This window comes from Lytechinus variegatus, chromosome 1 (assembly GCF_018143015.1).
Source record: "Lytechinus variegatus isolate NC3 chromosome 1, Lvar_3.0, whole genome shotgun sequence".
Classification (NCBI taxonomy): domain Eukaryota; kingdom Metazoa; phylum Echinodermata; class Echinoidea; order Temnopleuroida; family Toxopneustidae; genus Lytechinus; species Lytechinus variegatus.
The window spans coordinates 28,011,883-28,034,854 of record NC_054740.1 but is presented as its reverse complement, the minus strand read 5'-3'; the positions used below and the strand labels follow the sequence as shown (position 1 = coordinate 28,034,854).

The window sequence follows — 22,972 nt, the reverse complement described above, 5'->3', positions numbered from 1 at the left end:
CCCCGAAGTAAAACATCAATTCGCCCCCTCCCCTTAGATTGAAGATCAATTTGGCACCCCCTGGGTCGAACATCAATTCGGCGCCCTAAGCAAAACATAATTTCGGCACCCCCAAGGGTGTAAAAAAAATTGGCGCACCCCCCTCCCCCCATGTCAAACAGCAATTCGGCAACCCTACGAAAAAATATCGATTCGGCGCCCCCTCGGTGCCCCTAGGTCGAACTTCGATTCGGCGCCCTCCTATGTCGAACATCTATACGTCTCCCCTTTCTATGTTGAACTTAAATTCGGTGCTCCTAGGTCGATAATCAATTTGGCCCCTCCCCACCCCCCTCCCTAGGTCGAACTTCGATTCAGCGTTCCCCTTTCCCTCTCCTTTTCCCCCTCCTCTCTTTCTTGTCCCCTTTATCTTCTTCATTCCCTCCCCTTTTCCTCCCTATTTCTTTCCCTTCCTTTTCTCCCTATTTTGGCGCCCCTTTTGCCTACCTGGGAGGGGGAGGGGGGCGAAAATTTGTGATATTTTAATCTGAAAACTGGATATTTCTATAAAGCAGTTTGAAACCAAGACCATAATATGTACCTTTGATGCGAGCTGAAAATTTGTGACATTCCAACCTGAAAATTGAACATTGTAAGCACAATTTGTAACCAAAACAGAATGAGTGCCTTACTCAATAATAAATGATGCGGGCGCGAAGCGCGAGCCAAAAATTTTGTGATTTCCAATCTAAAATGTATTGTTTGACTTCAAAAAAGGGTATATCATTTTGATAAGGGACATACATCACTTTGAAGAAGGGCACTTTCCATTTAAAAAGGTATTTTTCCTACTGGGATTTTCTTGGGTGGAGTAGGGGCACTTGCCCCCCCCTACCAGAAAATCCCGGTAGGAAAATATATCTAACTCCGGTTCCGCCGCCCTGGTAGTAATATACAAAACATAGGGTTACAATTTTTATCTACAGTAAATTCAAACTGGTATTAACAAAAAATGTTGGTTGGACTAAATTCATAACGATGGTTTTCTTTCAAATATATATATTTTTTTCCAATTTCGATCCCTCACATGTTTGCGTGCCCGTTGACATGCCCAGCGCTGAGAAAATCATGCCAAAACGAGAATTTGCATGAAGCACATTCGCTGAACCATCATCGGAACTTCGAAATCACACAGAAATGGAAGACCAGGCGCGGATCCAGGAGGGGGCCGAGCCGGCCCCCCCTATTTTTTGACAACCTGCAGAAAAAAGTGTACTCTTTATCTTAATAGTAACTACGAAAAACAGAAAGAAAAGTAAGAAAGAGGTATTATACCCATGATGTGCAATTTACAGCCTCGTAACGGCCGGTCCAACCCCGAAAGGAAACAAGAAAAAGATGAAGGAAAAAATTGAAAAATAGACTTTATATAAAAATTTTCGCTCGTGCATCGCGCTAGCATTGCCTGTGTAATGAATCCCATTTAAGAGGATTAAATGACACTTCATATATCCAGTTCTGAAATCAATTTGCACACAATATTTTAGCTCGCACATCAAGCTTTCATTATTTTGTTTGATTTACAGTATTGAAAAATAGACTTTATATAAAAATTTTCGCTCGAGCTTCGCGCTCGCATTGCCTGTGTAATGAATCCCATTCAAGAGGATTAAATGACACTTCATATATCCAGTTCTGAAATCAATTTGCACATAATATTTTAGCTCGCACATCAAGCTTTCATTATTTTGTTTGATTTACACAAATTTTTATATCAAAATTTTCAGCTCGCGCTGCGCGCTCGCATTGTTTGATTTGTGAGATACCTATCCTGTTTGGAAATTCTTGCCAAAATTTGTCAAAATGCTTCTTTATTATGTCAGTATAAAAAAGAATTAAGTTCGTGCTTCGCGCTCGCATTTAATTGTTTGAGACACACAGCTTGTTTATTTAAATAAAAACGCGCTTAGACTGTCCAGTTTTCAGGTCGGAATATCAAAAATTTTGAGCTCGCGCTTCGCACTATCATTATTTAATTGGTGATACTTGTATCCTCTTCATTAATCACAAAACACAGTCCTAATTGAGTCCCTTTTCACGTTACTATAATAAAATTTCGGCTCGCGCTTCGCGCTCGCATTGTTTAGTTGGATACTTATCTTTGTTCATGATTATAAAAACTGCTCAGAATCTTCAGTTCTAAGGACATAAAATATCAAAGAATTTTAGCTCGCCCTTCGCGTTCGCATCATATATTAATAGATTACCCCCTGAAACCCCCCCAAAAAAAAATCAGATTATAGCGCCCAATCGAGAAAATGTTGATGAAAACATTTTTTCGGCCCCCCCCTATTGGCGAAAGCTGGATCCGCCCCTGAAGACCCTTCCCCATATACTTCCGCCTAGCTGTATGTCCTCGAATATGTATATACAGTATATATATCTCCATGATGAGTATGTTATTTTATTCTCCAAGCCCAGAGTTCCATGGAGGAGGGAGAGGTACCCAGGAGACATCATCACCAATTTTAATGACCCAAAGGGGGATAAAGTCACACATTATACTTGTTCAGTATATACTACCATTACAAGTTGAAAAGAAAATTACAAGAGAAACTTTTGGGATCGATGTTATGTAAACACATTATTGTCTATAACATACAGAAATACGCACCGGTATCATAGGCGGATCCATGCCAACTGTACGCCCCCCACCCCCATATTGACAGTGCAACGTAGGGGAGAAGAAAGGGAAATAGGTAATAGAAACGAAAGCAGGGGGGGGGGCAAAATATAAGAGGAGGAAGAATGAATTAAATAAGGTGTGGGGAATTCAGACTTGGGAAGGGGAATCAAATGTCACAATTTAGCTCGTGCTTTGTGTTCGCATTGCCTGTTCGATGGAATATATATTTATCTATACCAATTCATCTATTGATTTATTCATTCAGTCATAGTTAAACAGGTTCAAAAGATCAGAGTTTTTAGTAATTATTAATTACTTTTTTTCACCTTGGTCCTTGTATATACAAACATAACAGTTACAATAACAAGGTACAATTCATATAGGCCTAAAAACAGTAGAAACCACAGAAATATTGTTGAAGGCCTTACAGTAAAACGAACAAGGGAACTAAATAGGCCTTAACTAAAAGTGGCTTCGCGATGCACTACATGTATGTAGGCTGTACCGTTATGACTTTTTGCTTTGTTATTTCTATATCTTCAGAGGCAGATCTAGGATTTTCCAAGGGGGCACATTTTCCTAGAAAAATTGACAAGCGAAAAAATGGTCCTCGTGAAAGGGGGCACACATGTGTTATAACGGTATTTTTTTACATTAAAAATATTGATTGTGCCTATAAAGGGGGGGGGTGCACACCCGGCTCCTGCTGTATCCTTCAGTGTGCATCTTGTTAATGATCATAATGATATTTCTCAGATCAATTTTCAGGACACAACACACGATTTCCGAAAATAATACCTCGCACTCGCATTTTTTGTAGGGCTATAGTACTGTTACGAAATTAGATAACAACAAAAAATTAGCTTTGAGCTGCCGATCGATCGGGGAAAATGTGGATGAAAATATTGTTCCCCCCGGCCCCCTTGAAAGCTGGATCCGCCCCAGAATATTCTTTAAAAAATGGGGAAAACACTAGGCCACGCTGTATTTGTCCTTTTTTATTGATAAATACACTGAGGCAGTATATTGACAAATAATTAGTGGAATAGAAAAGGAACATCTTATAGGCCTATATAGTATGCACAAAGCAAAATAAAGAAAATGGCGGCCAAGCTAGTTCAATACAAAGTGATTTCCCTTTCCTTAAAAAAAATGTACTATATCTTATTTTTATCACAACACGTGATAATTTTGAACAAATCAAAATAGTAATACAGAACCTCAAGAAATTGATAACAATTCAGTGAATCGGAAACGAAACCAAAATACATATGTATAATATATAATAATTATAGGGGAAAAATATGACAAAGTAGGAATAGCCCTTTCACAAGCAACCATAATTCTCATACCCTGGAGAAATAAAGAAAAAAATACAGATAAACGAAGCAAAGATGAAAGCAAGGAAAGGGAAGGAAAGCCGTCTTTCGGCACTCTGCCAGATATCCAGATGTCAATCTCCGCGATTAGAAAAACAATGTGCATAACATCACAATTATCATGATGATCATTTGACGAAGTTCCTTGGTTGTTTCCAAGTGATTTGTATTTGCATTCGGGTGACCGCACGAATGTACATGCTTATACTGGAAATGAATGAAAAAGTCGCATAAGTAGAGTCTGCCGTTCAATCGGTATACCGACTGTACATAGCCGGTATACACACAGATCGGCGAAGGCGATAGATATGAATATTCATGAGGAGGTATTGATGTCATTTGGTCTCAAGGTGGCGCTCTTTATTTTTAATGTCAATTCTAAAATCTTCATCAAATGAAAGCTCACTCGGCAAAACTTCTCTTCTTTATATATTTTTTGAGAACAAAATCAGTTCTTTCTGACCAATGCAATACATTGTATGGACTCAGAACTTGTTTATGAATATTGTGAAAAGCATAGAGTGAATTCTAAAAAAAAAGTTTTGAAATAAACAAATGTCATAATATACCTTTAAGAGGTTTATGGACCTAGTTCATGAAACTTGGACATAAGGTTAATCAAGTATTACTGAACAGCCTGCCTGAGTTTCAAGTCACATGACCAAGATCAAAGGTCATTTAGGGTCAATGAACTTTAGCCAAGTTGGGGGCATCTGTTGAATTACCATCATAACTTTGAGAATTTATGGATCTGATTCATGAAACTTGAACTTAAGAGTAATCAAGTATCACTGAACTTCCTTTGCAAGTTTTAGATCAAATGGCCAAGGTCAAAGGTCATTTAAGGTCAATGAACTTTGGCCATGTTGCAGGTATTTATTGAATTACCATCATAACTCTGTAAGTGTATTGGTTTTGTTTATAAAACTTGGACATAAGAGTAATCTAGTATCACTGAACATCCTGTGTGAGTTTCAGGTCACATGACCAAGATCAAAGGTCATTTAGGGTCAATGAACTTTAGCCAAGTTGGGGGCATCTGTTGAATTACCATCATAACTTTGAGAATTTATGGATCTGATTCATGAAACTTGAACTTAAGAGTAATCAAGTATCACTGAACTTCCTGTGCAAGTTTCAGGTCACATGGCCAAGGTCAAAGGTCATTTAAGGTCAATGAACTTTGGCCATGTTGCAGGTATTTATTGAATTACCATCATAAATCTGTAAGTGTATTTGTTTTGTTTATAAAACTTGGACATAAGAGTAATCTAGTATCACTGAACATCCTGTGTGAGTTTCAGGTCACATGAACAAGGTCAAAGGTCAATGAACTTTGGTAGTGTTTGGAGTACTTGTTGGATAACCATCATAATCTAAAATTGTATGGATCTAGTTCATATATCATGAATGAATAATTATTATGTATGGCTGGAAAGAGTATCTTCTCTAAAGCAATTTGATACCATATTTATGTGGTATGGCTTCATGCTTGGATAATCAGTAGGTATTCTTTGGAGTGTTGTAAATTTGCCAAAGTAAAGCATGAATGCAATGAATGAATCCAGATTTCAATGATGTCAAAATCCTAAATGAGATAGAAAACATATTTGTTAATCCATTTTCAATGAAATTAATTTGAGAATTGGTACTAAAGAGTCGGGTGTTTTGTAATGCATCTTTTGTAGGATTACACATGATTGACATCTGGCTGGATTCATTTATTACAGTGCCATATTTTGGTGCAAATTAAAATTTACATCACTGCAAAGAATACATGTACCTCCTAATCATTTAAATGTTAACTCATACCACATGAATATGGTATCAAAATATTAGGGAGAACATACTCGTTCAGGTTATGTGTTTATAGCATATTTTTTCCTTAAATTGGGGATTTGGGAGGTGTCAATTTTTATTTTTATTGACCGGTACTCGAACAGCATTGGCACCACTTTTCCGACATTGAAATCTTTTTGAAATGTCATCATAACTTAGAAAGTAAATAGACCTAGTTCATGAAACTGATGAGGGTAATTAAGTATTTGCAAACATCTTGCCTGAGTTTCAGGGCACATGACCAAGGTCAAAGGTTGATTGAGGTCAATGAACTTAGACCATGTTGGGGAATCAACATTGCAATCTTAACCAAAGATAAGTTTTTGAAATATCATCAGAAGTTATAAGGGTAATGGTGTATAATTGGAGATCCTGCCTGAGTTTCAGGTCAAATGACCAAGGTCAAAGGTCACTTAGGGTCAACAAACTTTGGCCATGTTGGGGGTATGTGTGAAATAGTCATCATAACTTCCAAATTTTATGGATCTAGTTTATGAAACTTTGACATATGAGCTATCAAATGTCCCTGAACATTCTGTGTGAGATTCAGGTCATATAACCTAGATCAAAGGTCATTTAAGGACATTGAACTTTGGCCATGTTGGGATTATTATTTTGTTGAATTATCATCATAACTTAGAAAGTTGATAAAACATCTACATAAGGGTAATCAAGTATGGCAAGTCAGGTGTCTAATATATGTCAGTCTGTTCTACATAATTTAGGGTTCATTCGGAAGTATCACTGAGTCTTGTACAGAGAAGAGTATACATGCACTTATTACCTCCCATCTTGATTTCTGCATTGCACTTCTTCATAACGTTTCACATCTCAGTTAGATCGCCTTAGGAAACTACAACATAATGCTGCCCGTATAGTCACCATGTCCCCTAGGAGGAATCACATAACCCATATACTCATACAGTGGTTACCTGACGTACATTGCATAACTTAAATTGCTCCTACTTGTTTCCCATTCATTATATGGAACTGCACCACAATACAACTCTAGCTTGATAACTCCTTGCAGTCCCTCTGGCAACCTTAGGTCTGCTAGTTCATCCTTATTTGCTGTACCACAATTTCATAATTCATGGGGATCGATCATTTCAACATGCTGGGCCATTCCTATGGGATAAACTTCCAAAAGAAATCCGCAATATCTCTTGTCTCACAACTTTCAAAAGTTCTCTGAAAACCTGTACTGACCACACAGAAACGTTAGCGCTAACAGTTTGTGCGCTAACAGTTTGTGCACTAACAGAGGCTCTGTTTCAACCAGTAATGTGGCGGCGATGCCTAATTGAATTGAATTGAATTTATTCAAACCAGTCAAAGGAGAACAAAGTACCAAAAAAATGGTTACATGCAAGAACTGAAACAAATGACAGGTTTGGGACCCCAAAGAAGCACAGCTTGTAATCAGGGGCCCCTGCATATGATATTTTACTCAAACATGGAATAACTATGAGAAGAAAAAAAAATACAAGGTATTTAAAGATCACAACAGGAACATTACCCACACGCAAGCATACACACACTCACACAGACAAACACACCTATTCACATTCCAAACATGTCACCCCTGATGCAACTAACAACTGGTCTTAAATTTATCAAGTAGGTATTTATGACATAATTTCTTAAACCGAGACAGGTTACTGCTGCTTCTTATATCAGCAGGACACATTCCATTCTTTACCGCAAATTGTTCTGAAGGATTTCAATGTAGCATTACCGGTAATTCTAGCAAAGGGTTGGTGAATAAGATGTCTCTGATGTGTGTTATAATCATGAATCTTAGAATTAACCACAAAAGTTTCTTGTAAAAAAGAACAATGCAGGGATTGGTATTTATATACATGAAAATAACACAATTCATCGAGACCATTTCATTAAATGGTAACATTTTCAACTGCAAAACAGCGGGGAACTTGGAGCCAGATAATTCGAATTTGTTACATATCTTATAGCTTTCTTTTGAAGAACTTGTAGTTTGCGTACATGAGTCCTATATGTTTTCCCCAAGCAATATTGCAATACATTAAATGTGGCATGTGTAGAGCATTGTATAAAGAAACCAATGTTCGTTGAGGTAAGAAATATCTTTCTTTTGATATCACACCAACATTACAAGATCCTTTAGAAACATGCATTATTAAGGTGATAATTCCATGACAAGTATTCATCAACTGTGACACCAAGAAATTGCACAATTGAACTATATTCAATTTGTCGACCACCAACTATTATTGAATCTAAATTATCAATGATCCTCTTCCCCTTTGTTCTAAATAAAACACGTTTTGTTTTACTTGTATTCAGTAACAGCTTATTACAACAAAACCAGGCAAAAACATGACAAATTTCAGTATTTACCTCCCGAATAAGACTTTTCAAGTTCTTATGAGAAAGTAATAAACAGGTGTCATCAGCATATAAAGAATATGTAAGCAATTTGAAAGAATTAACATTATCATTAATATAAATTAGCAAAAGCAGCAGACCAAGGACCGATCCTTGCGGTACTCCAAATTTAATATTTCTATATTCTGAGCTGACACCGTTGATAACTACAAATTGTGACCGGTTTTTAGATAGCTTTTATACCAGTTTAAAGTCATCGCACGAATGCCATAATATTCAAGTTTAATTAAGATTAAGAGTATGCTGTGATCAATGGTGTCAAAGGCTTTACTTGAATCAAGGAATGCACCAAGGCAAAATTTTCCATCATTCATAGCAGTGATAATCGTGTTAACCAAGTTTAATACACCCATGCTAGTAGAGCAATTTTTCCTGAAGCCATATTGATGCGGTGTCATGATATCATAATGCAGCAAATAATCATTTAATTTTTTTGTACATTATTTTCTCTAAGATCTTTGAGAAGATAGGCAACAAAGCAATTGGTATATAATTTTCATTGCATTTATGATCACTCTTTTTGTAGACAGGAACGATTTTAACAATTTTTATCTTAATGGGAACAGTACCTTGAGAAGATACATGTATTGACTTATTGAAAACATGACACAGTGATTCAGCAATGACATGAATGCAACCTTTGATAAATCTAGGGGAAATGTCATCTGAACCACTTGATTTAGAAGCCTTCAATGAGGACACCAGCCTTGTGATTTCATAAACTGATGTTGGTCTCGGAAATACATGTAGAGATGATGCATAATGTTACAACAATGCATTGCTTAACATTCAAATGTATTGACTTAACAATCCAAAAGATGAGACTGAGCTTACTGTTCATTCTCTATTAGTCTAACAACGTTTCTGTGCAGTCAGCACTGGTTATTTATTCAAGTTTTTAAGTAATTATTATCCCCCCTTTTAGTAGGTTTCCTTTTCTTTTTCTTTTCTTTTCTATATCACGCCATGAGCATCATTTTATGATGGATACCGGCGCATTACAAATGTTCACATTATTATCATTGTTTTGCACACGTCTTAGGTCACATGATCATGGTCAAAGTTCTTTCGGGTCAATGGGCATAGTATTTTATTGTCTCACCTGCGAAGCAGAGTGAGACTATAGGCACCGCTTTTCCGGCGACGGCGGCGTCAACATCAAATCTTAACCTGAGGTTAAGTTTTTGAAATGATGTCATAATTTAGAAATTATATGGACCTAGTTAATAAAACTTGGCCATAAGGTTAATCAAGTATTACTGAACATCCTATTACAGTTTCATGTCACATGACCAAGGTCAAAGGTCATTTAGGGTCAATGAACTTAGACCATGTTGGAGGAATCAACATCGAAATCTTAACCTGAGGTTAAGTTTTTGAAATGTCATCATAACTTAAAAAATATATGGACCTAGTTCATGAAACTTGGACATAAGGTTAATCAAGTATCACTGAACATCCTGCATGAGGTTCACGTCACATGACCAAGGTCAAAGGTCATTTAGGGTCAATGAACTTTGCCGAATTGGGGATATTTGTTGAATTCCCATCATAACTTTGAAAGTTTATGGATCTGATTCAAGAAACTTGGACATAATAGTAATCAAGCATCACTGAACATTTTGTGCAATTTTCAGGTCTCATGATTAAGGTCAAAGGTCATTTAGGGTCAATGAACTTTGGCCGAATCGGGGGTATCTGTTGAATTACCATCATAACTTTGAAAGTTTATTGGTCTAGTTCATTAAACTTGGACATATGAGTAATCAAATATCACTGAACATCCTGTGCGCATTTCAGGTCACATGACCAAGGTCAAAGGTCAATGAACTTTGGCCGAATTGGGTGGTATCTGTTGAATTACCATCATAACTTTGAAATTTTATGGATCTGATTCATGAAACTTGTACATAAGAGTAATCAAGTATCACTGAACATCCTGTGCGAGTTTCAGGTCACATGATCAAGGTCAAAGGTCATGTAAGGTCAATGAACTTTGGCCATGTTGGGTTTTTTTGTTGAATAACCATCATATCTCTGTAAGTTTATTGGTCTAGTTCATAAAAAGTGGACATAAGAGTAACCATGTATCACTGAACATCTTGTGCGAGTTAGAGTAGTATTCAAAGTCAGCACTGCTGCTAAATTGAACCGCGTGATGCAGGTGAGACGGCCAGAGGCATTCCACTTGTTATCATAATGTTTTCTTTTGTGAATAGTTATTCAATAGCTGTTTTCAAAGTCAGCACTACATGTACATGTATATTGAATTGCATATTTTAGGCAAGACTGCCAGAGGCATTCCACTTTTTTTGTCTTTGACATACTCCCTAATTTTTTACAACTTTTAAATGTAAATTAGCATTAAGTATTTGGTGATAAATCATTTGTTCAGTTATATCTCTCAGAGAGTTGCTTGTTTTATTTCTTTAACAGGTAATTACACACGTGATGAACTGGTTAGAAGATGTGATGATTGGGATTTGGCTGATAATACATCACAATACTTAAAGGTAAATGCTAGTTTTGGTAACGATATCAAAATGAGTTCGTACAGAATCCAATGAAATGACTACTAAAGTGCCTGTTTGTATAAATAAAACGCATGTGCCAAAGGATTCTGGAAGAAATTGTGTAATTGCTGAGAAATCAGCAAATAAGCACGGGATTCGGGTAGGGCGTCGGGCCCGACGCCCTAAGCAATAATTATACATTGTCCCACGTGCGCTTATCTGTGTTGGGGATTTTCGGTGTGAACATTTTTCAGCGTAGATTTCAAGATTTCACAAAGTTCAGTTAATGTAACTGTACCAGATCTAGATCCTCGATGATATACTCGTTTTACAGACTTTCTCATGAAATCAGTGCTAACCCTGTTAACTGCAACTACTGGAATTTCTCTTTAAATATTAATGACACATGTGGAAATGTAAGTCCATATGTTGTATTTAACATTTCTTTCTGTAGGAGTACCCACCCCTTGTTGTTTGCAGAGTTCACAAATGTCCTGAGATAATAAGTGATGTATTTCTTCTTGTTTTTCATCATTTCTTTTTAATATAACTGATACAACAACTATAATCGGTGACTTTGTGACTTTAGCAAAAATTTGTAAGAAAACCCTACCAAGCATATTGCTACCTGTACTAAAAGTGCTTCCCCAAAATCTTGTTGGTTATGAGATTTATGCCACTGACAATATTCCATTTCATCCCTCAAATGATGTTCACAAGATCTTCATCTTACTTCTTATAAATCATGTCAGTGATATGCAATGCTTATCCACATTAATCTGGAGGGTTGGTACAGTGTATATGATTACGAAAAAAAAATTATTACATTATATTTAAGTTAAATATACCTGAAAATATGAATACAAAATTTTTCATATTTTCGTAATATCCTACTTATTATGAACATGTGTAATGAACGCTGAATAATTCAAAGAACTGGGGTGGTATCCTTGGACTGTCTTTTCTTGATATTTTATCTTTTCTCAAATATATAACAAAATTCAGTATTATGGAAGGTCTCATAACTTTGTCATAAATTTGGTCATAGTTTTTGTCTTTTTTCTCTTAGCGCAAAATAATACCTTCTTGATGCAAAACGTATGATTAACTTTCGACAGGGTCTGGAAGTCATAAGTTTTATTTTATCTTTTAGTACCATATTATGTCAAGCATAAAAGCATATAATTAAATGATTTAGATTTCATCGTTTTCACTCATTTTTGATGACTATTTTAAGAATATTGTTCATTCTCCTTGATGTTTAGCACTAATAGTTAATGTTTTCATCTCTCTCTGTTCTTTTCCCCCTCTCTGTTCTATAAATTCTTCTCAGCTCTCTGTGTAATTAGCACATTAATATATACAGTTGTACAATTCTGGCTACAATATTTAGCATCCCCCCCCCCCCGTCCGTAAGCCACCCTAAAGGTTCAAGAAATTTCATTATGAACAAACAGTGATTTCAATTGGTTTGTGTGTAAGAAGATGAGAGATTTTTTATAGAGGAGAGAAAGAACACACAATCCCCAGAATACTGATTATGGCATTCTTAATAGCAGTGTTTATTCCACTGAGTTATAATAAGAGATATGTCAGGCAAGTCACTTAAGCACAGGGACAGGGGCAATACGGCCTCCCTATAAAAATATTGTTTTAATAATGATTTTTATCTATTTTTAATTCATTACAGGCAAAGGAGACTAGTAACGGTAATTTTCAATCTACAATCTTGATTGAGAATCGTCAAGTCACAGCTTGTGAAAACTGTCCGTACAATGACTGTACAACTGACTGCTGTGAATACTAAAACTACTTTACGCAAAAAAAAGCATGGGGTAATAATCTGAACAGAGTTTTTATCAAAATTGCGATACAAAGATGTGTATCTCAAATCAGTAAGTCTATATTCATTGAGAACACTTTGAAACAAGCGCTAAGAACTCACATGGGAGGGTCTCTTTTCTCTTTCAATTTTCACGAACATATAATTTTTCTGGGAAATGATAATTTTTCATGACAAGAACATTATAGATCACTGTCCGGTGTATTTTTCATACTTTATTGTCTTATTATTATTATTGTAATTATTATAACTATTATTATGAGTAGTAGTAGTATTTTATATTGTGGTAAAATAGCCTTGAAAACTGACATACTGAAGCTTTTCAACATGCACTCATCAGAGTAAAATCGCATGAATGACTGAGGCGCCATTATTAATAATTTGTCTTTGTAAATAAAAAAAAGTTTCATTTTAATTGAGAGGAGCCAGAATAACTAAATTGGAGACAGTGTAAATTCCAGTTGTACCTTATGAAGTATCAATTCTTGTGTCAAATCAACTTTCGTATTCAAATAATGCAAAAGTAGAGCATTCCTTCATTCTGAACTGTTTGCAACATTCTGTAAATCAAAATGAAGGAAAACACTCTTTAGATATAGAATATGAGCATGGTTTTAGTAAATAAAGTTCTAAGCATTCTTTTACTATTGGGTTATACATATGATTACTCCTAATTATGTTGTTTTTTAATGTTATTTGGTGTGTATAGGCTCATGTATTCTGGAAAGAAAAATATACCTTTCTTTTGATTAGTCATGATGTACTTTTATTCATATTTACCATAATTAAGTTTTGATATTTTATTGATGACTGTCAGGAGGATGTTCATTTTTAATGAGAATTGTTAAGTTTTAGGCTGCGTTTATGCGACCTCGACCCAGAATCATGATTTGAATCACAATTTGAATCATGATTCAAAACAGCAGCATGAATTACGATCCGACAGAATCAGCGTTTATACGACCATCTTTCTAACGCTGTTTCTCCCTGAATTCGGGCCGATCCAGTGTGCATCACAGTGCGCAGTTTGACCCAGGAAGTATAGGTCAACATTTTCGCACGTGTTTCTAACTTCACGTCGGCTGCTAGATTTTTGCTGCCGCCGGAGCTAACGAGCAAACGTTTGTGCAAGTGCAATGCTTACTCGGCTTCCGAAAAATAAATCTTTTTCTTCCAGAATTCCGTGTATTGTACCTCATATTGTTTTTGATCGGGAACCAGAAGGGGTCATTATCCTCCCTCCCACCTCCCAATCGATTTTTCTTGTCTATGATGGTCCTGTACTGGGCATGAATTCTGTCTCGACAGGCGGTGCCACATCTCCGTTGAAATCCCTCCCTCGCAAGCGCCGCTGAAAGGGATCGTCTTATTTCTGTGAATCCCGGTAAGGGATGAGGGGGATGCTTGTGCTTCAGGCTGAGCCCAAGCACAAGCAGAGCCCTGAGTTAATTCATCGTCGATCAGTCCAATTTGTGCCTTTGGAACTTGAAGAAATGATTGATGAAAACAATGAAATATACAAATGACGCTACAGTACAACCCCGGGGGTACAATACACAGAATGATAATTCCTAAATGCTGGCAATACTGCTACACGAAAATTAACCTGCACGAAACACAGCGCGCGCCTTTGGTCGAACCCGGAAGAAGCACGACACAATGACGTCATAGAATCATGATTCAAATCACGATATCGTTTATACAACCTTTTTCGTTCGTGATTCTACAGAAACGTCTTTCCAAACGCCCCTTTTCGTGTTTCATGTTTGTGATTCTAATCATGATTATATTCAATTTCGACTAAACGCAATCGTGATTCTGCAGAATCGTGATTTGAATCATGATTCTAGGGTAAAAAAGTGTCGAATAAACGCACCCTTAGTTATCTTACAATATCCTGAAGGTGTCCAAATTGGTGCAAAGATATCACAATGGTTTGTAGTCCATTGTTGGCAGGCAGGTACATATACATCTCTGCAGCACAAGTGTACATTAGAAGGACATTAAATATAAGTGATATTTGCTAATCTCCTTAGAGATATTATAGTGATCATCATGGGACTGAATACTCCATACATAGAGTAGTATAGTACATGTATATACATTCTCAATTCCTGCATTTTGCAAGCATGAAGTTTTGCTTTTATAATAAGAGCTTAAGGATGTTTTAAGGTAAAAATTAATTTTGATAGAAATATCAATACACTCATTGCTTTGTAAAATATTGTTTTAGAGAGCTACATGTATTTCTTTTGAAGGAATTAAAAGGTATTAAGGTCACCCTAATGTCATGTTATTTTTTTAAGTAGAAAAATTAGGTAAAGTGTGTTACAGGTCTGAATGAAGTGGGAGTTTAAGCCATTGACTACTGGAAACAGGTAGTCCCTTTGTAAATTTTATTGGAATATTGTAATTAAGTAGTCAATAGGTTAAATGAAATGTAAGTAATGATCATCTTTATGGTAGATATGTTTGATGAGTCTTCAGAGCCTTGTTTGATCTTCGTGCCTTGGTTAATTCAGCCAACCATATTTCATTCTTGATATCACTTTACAGGCATCACTATATATATTCAATTCGTGTTTAGTTTTTATACTGTTGTGATTGTACAGAGGTGAGCATAATTTAAATGAGCCATTGTATTGTATGATTATAATCAATGGTAAATTGTATATTTAGATATTTGCTTTTTACTACAATCAAAGTATGGTATATCAAAACCCTATTCTGTTTTGGTTTACCCTTAAGATGACAGTGGTTTCTTGTTTGAAGATTGCCATTAGCATGACAAAATAAAAGTTAATCCTAGCATTGGTAAAAAAAAATTATAGGAACAAGGATTTCTACCAGATTATTTTGCTCATGCCTTCAATTTTTTTTTATTGTTTGTTTCTATTTTTTATATTTTAATGATTTATTTGTTTTAATTGTAATTATATATGTATATAATTTTTTTTTTTTGGGGGGGGGATCATATTCAATAGTTAATGTACAACTGCTGATGCTGAAAGTGTTAGTATAAAGAAACTATGACTTTAATTTTTTTATTTCTGTTGTATTTCATTGAATGTGGATAATGAAATAGCAGATTACTGAAAAAATATAATATATTTTTTGCAGAAGTGGTTTAGAAACCAGCTGCTCATTGTTTGAAATTTGGTCTTTAAAAATAGTTCATAGTTAACATGTTTTTTTAAATTATAATTTGATTTGCGTTTGTTACCTATATTATACTTATGCTGGTAAATAACTAAGGAGTTAACATGATTGCCTATTACTTACACAGGTTAGTTATTAGAGTAGGCCTAGGGAGCATGTAAGTCTGTTTGACAAGTGCAACTCAAGAATATTCAGATATCCCATACTGGTCTTGGTCTTGCATGTAATACTCAGAATATTCCAGTCAATAATGGAAATATAAGTTGAAGCATATGAGCAGTGCCATGTCTGTGAACTGTTGGTTGTAATTGTAAATATTCTTGAATCAGTCATTATAACAGCATGCACATGTACTTTATCAATTTTTAGATTGGTTATTCTAGGTGTATTTCACAGATATCAAATTATTTCCAGCATGCCATAAAGAAAAATGTTTAAGAATTACTATGTAGTTGGTAGCATTTTGATGTCAGTACATGATTTGCTTTAGTAATCAAAAAGTTGATTACTAAAGCAACTGTAATCAAAACTAACTGAAATAAATGTGACAATGAGTGAATGAGAAATTGACCAGATTAACCCTAACTGGGCTGGGGTAAGGTCTTATACCCCCCCACCCTCCCTCAACATTTGGTGTGAATTAATTCTACCTTTCTAAAAAGATTTCACTGCAATGTCGTACAACATATTTTTACCTAGTTTTCCACATCTTGGGATACTAAATTTGTTACCCCCAGTATGCATATAATCTTAAGATACACTCATCATACCAAAATGAAAAAAACATATATTTTGTGTAGAATTTTGATAAAGGCTGTGTTTTAGCCCAAATTTATAGTATGATTACATTATTGCCATTACTTAATCACAACGAATAAGTTACATGTTTTTTTATGATTGCAAAAATGTAGCTAGTAAACCTAAATGTCTGATAACTAAAGGTGAATTTGCGTACATAAGAATAACATTAACTATCATATTAGGATGTTTATGGATTTATATCACCCCCCTGATTTCACAATTTAACATTGATATAAAAGTATCAATAAAAAAATGAAATGTAGAGTTTGCAGCTTATGCTATGGGCAAACTGTGTGCTGATCTTTTCAAAAAGTCAATTATGTGATCAATAGCCAAGATCATTATGTACCAAATAGCTGGCTTAATTAGGGTTAAACTTTGCCACTTTCTCTTTTTTTTCATTTGGTGAAACAGATGAGAAAATTAATCTATGATCAGGACAAAATGTTCAGTGTTTTTGTAAATTATGTGATATAGCATGAAATGCAAGATAGTTTTTGTAACAAATGTGTTGTATTGTAATTGGTACAGTGTGTCAAATTGATGAAAATATGGGGGAGTTACAGGGAGGCTCTGGGCTGAACATAGTTACATCTTAATACAGGTCGCATTTCATAAGTTGGGTATGCAAAAAGGGTGGCGTATGAACAATTTTCCACACGGTGCCATGGATAAATTGTTGCTACATCACAGCATCTTAACCAAATTTTTTGAGTAATATCTCATTTTGAAGCTAGAACTATAGGCTAAATATATTACTATGAATTAGATCAATACAATATCAGGAACAAAAACTATAGCACATTAAGTTTGAAGTAACAGGGGTGGCGGAGCCGGTGGATGTGGAGCCGGTGGATGCGGTAAATGATAAAATGTTAATTAAACCTAATTAACAACTTACTATAGTATGTAATATGACTGATATCCTCATATTTCTGGGCGTTTTAAAGCAGGGAACAACTAAATGTCATAAAAATTTGACAATTTTGAAAATATGCAGCAATGGAATACATGTGTATGTCAGCTCTGATCTGCAACCTTATCAATTAGTAAACCGGAGAGATTTGGTTAATTATCTAATTTGTAATCTTAATTTTTAGTACAAATGTTGTGTATCATTGCAACAAACATTTCTACCCATGATGTTGTCATTTTGCCAAGCATACAAATACAGTGACAGGTATTTTGGGGGCAGAAATGTGAAATTAAATACTGTTAATTAATTAGTATAATTAACATGCATAAAATAATAGATAATTATGTTATTTTTGGTACAGATTTAATCATTGATGTTTCAAGATTATAACTGCAAAATACTAGGGTGATCCAATGTTGCATTAATTTTTGACACCATTTTATGTGCAGCAGGTCCAATTTGAGAAAAACGCATTTCAAAATTCACATTTACATTGACATCTATGTAATAATTAGCTGTTAATTAGTCATTTTAAGGAAAAATAAAGGTATTCGAGACTTAAAACTTTTTCATTATGTAGAGAATGGTAATAGCTATAACATATCAAATAATAAAATTTTTGACTATTTTTACCCTGTTCGCGAAATTGGACCACCTTATGACATGCGACCTACAGTAAAAATCACTGGGCAAAGTGCTGAAAATTTCATCAAAATCTGATCACAAATAATGAAATTTAAAGTTTAGCAAAACAGTTTAATGCCCATGTTCATAAGGTGGAGTGGCCACATCCCCACTTTCGCTTTTATGTTACATTTATTTAATGAAATCACAATTTCATTTTTTCATACATGTGTTGTCTCTGTTGTATCAATATGTTACAGCTGTGAATATCTAATTCAGTTTTCAGTTAGCTCATTGAATATTCATGAAGACATGCCTAGAACTGTTTCATAAAAACAATGCAAATCTTTAAAATGCTGTAATAGTGCTATTCTTTGTCCAGTTTTGATGTCATTTTCAGTGTTTTGTTTGTCTGATATATTGTATTTTCAGCCAGAAGTACCCCTTTAAAACAGTCTGATGTAGTGAACAGAGGATAAAATACATATATTTTGACATGTTGGCAAGTTTTTCTTTAATTGCTATTTTTGCGTGGAATTATGAAATTTGCTGTGATATCTTGGCATAAGGCATCTTTTTGGTGAAAAAGAAATATAGAGCAGCTGGAAATAATTATATTTCTATTTAAAGGATTTTTGTATATAATGAGGTTTATGAGGAACTGTCTACATGTACATGGTCTGTTTTAATCTTTTTATGTCGATGTTGATCATATTCTTAAGTAGAAAACAATATGATCTCATTTTGAGTACTTTGGAAATACTTCTAACCTGTTTGTATCAGCTGTATGCAACATCACAAACCTACATGAAGCAAACTTGTTTTAATTTAAGATAAAAAGTTTATTGTTTAACAATTCAAAAAATTGATGGTATTCCAGAATACAAAATGTTTTTAAAAGCTTAAAATGAATGGAATTGTTATTACTTTAACCATTATTGTATCATTGCACAAGTCAATTGATTGGTCATTTTCCAAAATACAACTTATAACAAAATATTTTGGGGGACATAATTGATTTATCATCAAGCTTATTTTCAAAGTTTCAAATCGCTATTACTTGTATGTATTTATACAATATATTTCTATAATCATTCTACATTTGAAATGAAATTAGCAATGCAGACCTCTTGACATTTCTGAAAGAAATGTAGGATTTTTCTGTAAAACGAAAGAGAAAACAAGAAAACGATCTGATTGGATCCAATGACTAGTTCTAATAACTGGTCCTGGTTTTGAGAAGAGGATGTTATATCAAATAACACAGATCCAAACAACACTGCATACCCATTGTTTTGCTCAGGGTTCAGAATGATAACATACAACTTGTTACCTTTGAATAAGTCCAAATGCCCTTGGCTAGGCTTTGGGCGTGTTAGAATTGTTCCAAAGGTACCTCATGCGTTTGGTTCTTACTATCTTGATCTTGATGATGTGTATCTTATGTATATCATGAACCTGGTTCCATGATATCCACTCCGGCAACAATTTCTCTGCTATAAATTCCACAAACAACTAGAATGGCCGACTTCAGTCCTGGGTTTAACACTATATATTCCCTATCCTAAACCTAGTCATAAAACACTATTGAAACCCTAACCCTATATTTCAGACGAAATAAGCCCAGAGCAATTGTCGCCAAAGCAACTGTCGCGTCACCTACTAGCCTTGCATAAGAACGGATGCCATCCAAGTATCATCGCACCTGTTGCATTTCAGGTATACTACACTGGTCAAAATATACCTTATGCATTGTCATAATCTCAAAGCGCCCTCCCTCAGAGGATATAGTAATACATGTAAACAGAGTTGTCAGAGATGTGTCAGCTGCAGATCACCAATGCAGGCAGGACAATGGCTTCAGCCTCTTAGATAGTGGCGCAATGTGTCAGTGCATAAAACATCTATTAGGATTCCATTTTCTGAATTCAGAATGGTTGAAAGGTCTGTGAAGCCTAGTATGATGTTTCTTGATGTTTGTCTAATTTCACACTTTTTAAAGTTAAGATTACCACACAATATTCAGTGTCTTGGATGTCCTTGACTGCAACTATAATTGTAATCAACATCCATGGTAGCAAAGCTGAATTATAATTTCAATGTGTAAGCCCTAAAATTACCAGTGTTACTACATGTAAGTTACTCATGCAAGCTTCCTGTAAACATAAGATTTGCACTGGCAACGTTGGATGCAAGATTATACTCCATACAGGGCCATTAAGAAAGTGGGTTGTTTTCTTCAGTTTTCTGATGTGCAAATTGGAACAATTCCAATATTTGGCAAAACGGGGATGTGCCCCCTCAATTCATGCATTTTCTGTAAAAGTTAACTACCCATGTTATTTGTATATTGAATTTTTTTATATCGGTGAAGTAAACTGATGTGACTACCACTCCAAAACCAAGAAACCGGTGCCTTGAAGTTTCTTCGTCAGTAGCCAAAATATTAATTTGGACAAAGTAAACATGAATTAGTTTATCTCAAAGAATAATTCTTCCTTTGACACCATTTTTTCTGGACTATGTGCACATATCATGCTCGAGTAACCCCAAACTGTAAACTTCGTTTTGAAGCCTCTCACTGAATTTGTCCTGCTTTAATCAAGTACTTTGTGGGTGATTTTGATCAATTTTGACAAGATACATATATAATTTCAAGGCTTATGAAATGCTTTTACTAGATCAATTCATATCTCAAAATTCATTTTGGGTGACTTATTGTTGGTTTAGGGGTGGCAGGTCACAAAGCAGCCACTTAAAAAAATCATTCACAGCAATTACACAGAATATTGTTTGAACTTAATTCAAGGCATTCAGATCTTTGTTATATTTGATAACCATCAGCTTGTGGAGAATCAATTCATCAGCTCAACTTCTATATTTTTCATGAAATGTACTACTCAGACATTGTTAAGTGTTTTCTTTCAATTAAAGTATTAATTCACTAGATGTACTTAAATTTGTCTTGTTTAATAAGTCTGCCTACATTTTGAGTTTTGATGGAATTTAAATTTGTGTGTATGTTGAGTGTGCATGTGTACGTTGTCAGGAGGTGATTTACTCAAAATCCAAAGCCGATGAACGTTATACTATGGCCACAAATACCTTTACTAACGCCATACAAACAAATTTTGTCTCGCATGAACAAAGTTTGGCAGAGACTTATTGATCACTTTTCCAGTCAGTCTGTTTGTTATAAAAATGTTAGTTTTTGTTCAATTTGCTCTCATTTCTGCATCAATTAAGTTCATACTTGGCACATATCATCCTTCAGTAATACCACATGTGAGACAATTATGGGATCAAAGGTTAACAGGGGTCAAATGATACGAGGTCATGCCCATCCTTTTTTTTTAAGTTTTTGTATTACATAGTAACAAATGGTACAAAATTGTTCGTCCGGCATTCGCAAAGGTATTAATATTTGTAGCATATCCTGTTGGCAAAGCCAATGTGTGTGACAAGTGCAAAGTTTACAGCAAATACTCCTTTTTCACCTCTCGTGAGATCGTCTGACATTTACCATTTCCAAAGCCTGTAATCAACAAGTCATGTTCTGAAGTTTTCTTTTCCTTTAATTTCTCCTCATCCTCATTTCCTTCTCTGCTTCATCTTCCTTTCACTCATCTTCGTGCTTTCACAATCCTTATCCTTCTATACCTATATTCTTCTACCTTTTCTCCTCTTCATTTATCTCCTGCTTCCCCACTTCCTTCTCATATTCATCCTTATAACTTTGTTCTTTTCTTGTCTTATTCACACTTTTCTTTTTCTTGTTTCAAGAGTTGTGAATGTGACCTAATTAATGGGTACAAGAAATCAAGAATGGCATTGTGAGAAGCGCAGAAAGTATCTTGTTATATTTTGATAAGAAAAATGGCTCATATCAAAGGTTTGCCATAATGAAAAGAAAAAAAAATTAAAAGGTAGGTAAAGAACACAAACGAAACACTGAAAATTTCATCAGAATCGGACAAGGAAAAACAAAGTGATGACATTTTGTGGAAAAAATATCAAGAGTTCCATGCAATGAGCAAGCTGATGTCACTTTCCCACTTATATTTCATCATATCAAATTGCATATATTAAAATTCTGTCAACCAAGAATGAAAAAGTATAGGATTGCAAATGATTTAAGTTTGAAAACTTCTTTATTTGTTATCAGATTTTGATGAAATATAAAGTGTTTTGCTCAGGAAATGTTATTTTTAAACTAAATTATTTTCATAATATTTTTATGACAAAACAAACTCCTCCAGAAAAAAGCCTTGCGATTCATGAGATAACTTGTGCAGGATTGGTAGATTTGACCAGAAGGACTTCCAATATTATACATTCATAATAAAAATATGAGTACATATGATTGAATAAATTTTCATTATTGTGATATATTCCACTTCAATGTAAAAAAATATTCAAATTCAATTTGAATATTTTTTTAAAGTAAAAAATTTGAGTGAAATGTTAAGACACAAATTATTGAGTGGAATATTTTGGCCCAAAGACAATGAAGAGAAATAGATAACTGAAAGAAAACCAGACAAATGTTGAGGAAAAATTGAGAATTATAGAAAAAGGAAAATGGAAGTAAAACACAATTTCCATACTTGGATATGAAATACCTATTCTAAAGCAAGACTCTAACGTTTGCATTTCAAGCTGCACATTGTCGCGTAAAGTAAGTAAGGCAAGTAAATTTAGCCAGTGCATTACCACACGTTTATCAAATGTGTACATACCTATTCTACCTCAAAAGCATAATGGCATAATTTGATGTGTCAAAATCATGACTTTTTCTGAATAGTT

General features: G+C 34.8%; 1 protein-coding gene and 1 long non-coding RNA gene across 2 annotated transcripts in view; both read left to right on the top strand.

Moving 5' to 3' along the window:
- LOC121430076 overlaps positions 1-12,636 on the top strand; it is a 53,342-nt gene extending 40,706 nt beyond the window's left edge. Inside the window, exons 7-8 of the mRNA XM_041627353.1 lie at positions 10,747-10,823; positions 12,514-12,636. Of these exons, the coding sequence (XP_041483287.1) occupies positions 10,747-10,823; positions 12,514-12,630 (194 nt within the window). The 3' untranslated portion in view covers positions 12,631-12,636. The remainder of the gene's footprint in view (positions 1-10,746; positions 10,824-12,513) is intronic.
- Positions 12,637-14,470: 1,834 nt separating this feature from the next.
- Positions 14,471-21,115, top strand: LOC121410486. Its single transcript, XR_005969345.1, has 2 exons — positions 14,471-17,230; positions 18,219-21,115. It is a non-coding gene; the product is annotated as an uncharacterized LOC121410486 (long non-coding RNA).
- The last annotated feature ends 1,857 nt before the right edge of the window (positions 21,116-22,972 follow it).